Source organism: Austrofundulus limnaeus, unplaced genomic scaffold (genome assembly GCF_001266775.1).
Source record: "Austrofundulus limnaeus strain Quisiro unplaced genomic scaffold, Austrofundulus_limnaeus-1.0 Scaffold440, whole genome shotgun sequence".
Classification (NCBI taxonomy): domain Eukaryota; kingdom Metazoa; phylum Chordata; class Actinopteri; order Cyprinodontiformes; family Rivulidae; genus Austrofundulus; species Austrofundulus limnaeus.
Window position 1 is genome coordinate 1 of NW_013952842.1, and position 3,330 is coordinate 3,330.

Here is a 3,330-nt window from a genome sequence, read left to right on the forward strand (position 1 = left end):
GGCTTTAACAAGGCTTTAATAAACGAAACAATAGAGGTACATGAGAAAATGTGTTCATATTGAATGAAAATAAATAATTACATAGTGTCTGTGCCAGTCTCAAACCCTGGTCTCCCACTCCCTGGTCCAATACTCTACCCATTGCCCTGTTGGAGGCTTGTTGTGAAATCAGCTGCGCATTGCACAACAACAACCGTGACGGCTTTTATACTGAGGAGGAGGAGCTTCACCCGGGGGTTGCTAGGTGAGGGGCTGAACGCAGGTTCCGGTGGGTTGTCGTACGGCTTGAGACATCACAACATGTAGGAAGTATAAAACTTGTCGTTAATATACATTAAAAATACATTTACTTACAGTAAATATGCCCCTGGGTGAATTTTTTGGTCCTAGGACTGTTTTTTTTAGAAGTACATACCCAAAGTTGAGTTAAAAAAAGCTTTAAAAAGTGAATTTTGCATAATAGGTCCCCTTTAAGTGATCTTTTTTTATTTTCTTTTGAAGGGCTACAATCAGTTCAGTCCACATCTGTTAACATGATGCAACAATTCTGTGGAAAAAAATCTGCTGCAGATAAAACAATCTTTTTGTTTGTTTGTTTGTTTAACAGGAATAGATCAAGCTGCAAATAATATCAAATGTTGTGCTTTATTCTTTTTATTTTAAAATCTATAAAAGTCACATCAGGCTGCAAAAAAAGAGCATCAAAACAAAACCAAACTTGTCATTTTACTGTTTTATACAAGTTCCTTGTTTAAATATATTTACATATGTGAACATATGAAGACAGATGCAAACATCAGAGGAACAATCAGGATTGGTTCCTGCACGGCTCTGCTCTGCTCATCCTCTTCCTTTAGGCAGGGTGGATGAAGGTGTGAGGAGGGTCGTGTTGCAGATCTGGTAGCAGGTCTGGTTCTGTCCCGCCTCCTCTTCTGCTCTGTACGCCAGCAGACACAGGTCGAGCCACGGCCGCTGACCTGACGAACAATCCAACATCAGTTACATTACAAAGGTGAGGCGTATTTAACCCCGCTGCAGATGAAGCAGCAGGAATCAGACTCACAGCTCTGCTGTGGAACAAACATGTCCCTGTGTAGAAATGTGTGTTAGTGCATCTATCTGTTTAAAAAATATCCATCCATCCATCCATCCATTTTCTGTACACGCTTATTCCTTTTCAGGGTCGCGTGGGTCACTAAAATATCTTCTTCTTAAATAATACAAACATAATGAAAGATAAAAGAATCCCAAAAAAGGTGTTGACTGAGTGACTCTTTACCAGATAGATTCTCAATTCATCAAAGTTTAATAAAAAACAGACAAATACAAATACTGTGGTACTAACAGCACAAAGCACAGCTAGTTCAGTAAAAACTGTTTATCAACTGTAGAAAAATCTTTGTGGCTAACTTTGACTGACGTACCCACACTGCCCTCTGGTGGACAGAGGATGCTCATGCTCTGACTGATTCTGTTTTGAGCCTCCTCATTGGTTGAAGCGTCCTCTGCTGACACACCGAAGAACTGCTCCTGAAGACGATACGAACACTCAGTAACACTGAAGGACTGCCATGATGTTGGTACTTTCTGAAACTCTGACAGATTTGAGTTCTTCTGGATTTTCACGCAGGAACCCAAACAGCCAGTGGAACCAGCAGGTCAGATCTTCATGAAGACCCGACTGATTTCACACTGTCTGTGTTCCTGCTTAACTTAGAGTGTGTAGCTGTGAAGACATGACACAAGCATTCATTGTTTTGAGTCAATTAGCAGATTTTGAAACGTTGAGCTTGTTCTGTGTATTAGTGCACGTTTTACTGAGTTGAAAATTAACTTGTATTTAGACAAATGTGACCCGTGCTTGTGAAAAACACATTTTCCTTTCCAGTGTGTTGAATGTAGTGATGAGTCGATATAAATCTGGCTCACAGATTTGCTGCGTGTTTAGGATTTCTTGTAATATTGAAGTTAGTTTGATGATGACAGCTGGAGCTCAGATGTTTGAATCTGATGGAGCAGACCAGGAGAACACTGAAAGAACTACAATTATTACAAACAGTATGTAGTTGATAGTACCATCTATTGTTCTCAGTGAAGTTGTTAAAGTGAAACTTTGTGTTTTTGGTGATAAATGGTTGTTTTGGTGTGAGTGAGCAGGACGTCTGAATCTTCAACTCACCGCGTGTTTCATCAGGAACACATCCAGAGTGTCGGTGGCGTCCTGCAGCTCCAGTTTCATCACGAAGACAAACTGCAGTAACTCAACACCGAGAGCTGCAGAACCAGGAACAACCAAAACATAGTTTATATCAGAGATCAGAGAGAAATTTGTATCCCTTAACTCCGGGAAAAACATCTAGAATCACACGTTCAACCATTCGTGGTGAGTGTAGAGTTCCTAAATGTAAAACTTCTTTTGCTAGATCAGCTTTTTCAAGTGTTGCTATACAACAGTGGAACACTTTGCCAACAGAACTATTGATATGTACAGATTTTCATAGATTTTCATGCATGACAAAACAATGGCTTCTCCTAAATCAAACCTGCTCTCATAATGTGTGATGTGAGTGGAGTATTTGATTTTAAGAGTATGTAGGATGACTTGTTGTAGAGTGATTCTTGCTTTTGGATATTGTAGGTGTGTTTAATTGCCTGAAATGATTTTTATTAAGTGGTTAGTCTTTTTAATGTATGTTTTATTTTAGATTTATTTTTTTTCTTCCATACGTGGTGTTTGTGATGACATCTTTTTGGGAGCATGGATGATTATAAATTGACTTTATATTGATTATGATTGTATGCCTTTGTATTGTATATTTATTGTAGGGGTCATCTCGAGTGAAGAAACAAGATTTACTGCCTCGAAGCAGGCCTCGGACAGGCCTGACGAGAGGACAGGAACTCTGTCACAAACTGAACTCTATTTAGGCCATGACAGGTCATTCCAACCGTGGAAGAGAACCCCTCAGTTCTCTTAATCAGATAATGGATAGAAAAATCTCTTCTGTTCGTGATTCATTTGTTGTTTAACTAAGATTATTTATGCATTTGTTAAATCATGACAATGACTGTCACATGAGAAGTGGAACCACTTCTTTTCTTTTATCGTGCCTTAAAGATTTATAATGGTATAAAAAAATCACAGAGAATCTGATTACAATGTTTTCATTGTGTTTTTATGTAAATCACTGTTTTTATTTTACTGTGAACACACTAATATAATTGTGGATTTTTCCTGAGAAAATCTTTCATTTACAGTGGTTTGCAAAAGTATTTATACCCCTTGAACTTTTCCATATTTTGTCACATTACAACCACAAACATAAATAT

General features: G+C 38.3%; 1 protein-coding gene across 2 annotated transcripts in view; it reads right to left on the minus strand.

Moving 5' to 3' along the window:
- Positions 1 to 636: 636 nt before the first annotated feature.
- pot1 (protection of telomeres 1 homolog) overlaps positions 637 to 3,330 on the minus strand; it is a gene marked incomplete at its 5' end in the record, with an annotated part of 44,779 nt that continues 42,085 nt past the window's right edge. The window contains 3 exon segments of one of the 2 annotated variants that reach the window (XM_014024815.1): positions 637 to 977; positions 1,425 to 1,530; positions 2,180 to 2,274. In XM_014024815.1, the coding sequence (XP_013880269.1) occupies positions 841 to 977; positions 1,425 to 1,530; positions 2,180 to 2,274 (338 nt within the window). 2 annotated transcript variants of the gene reach the window in all.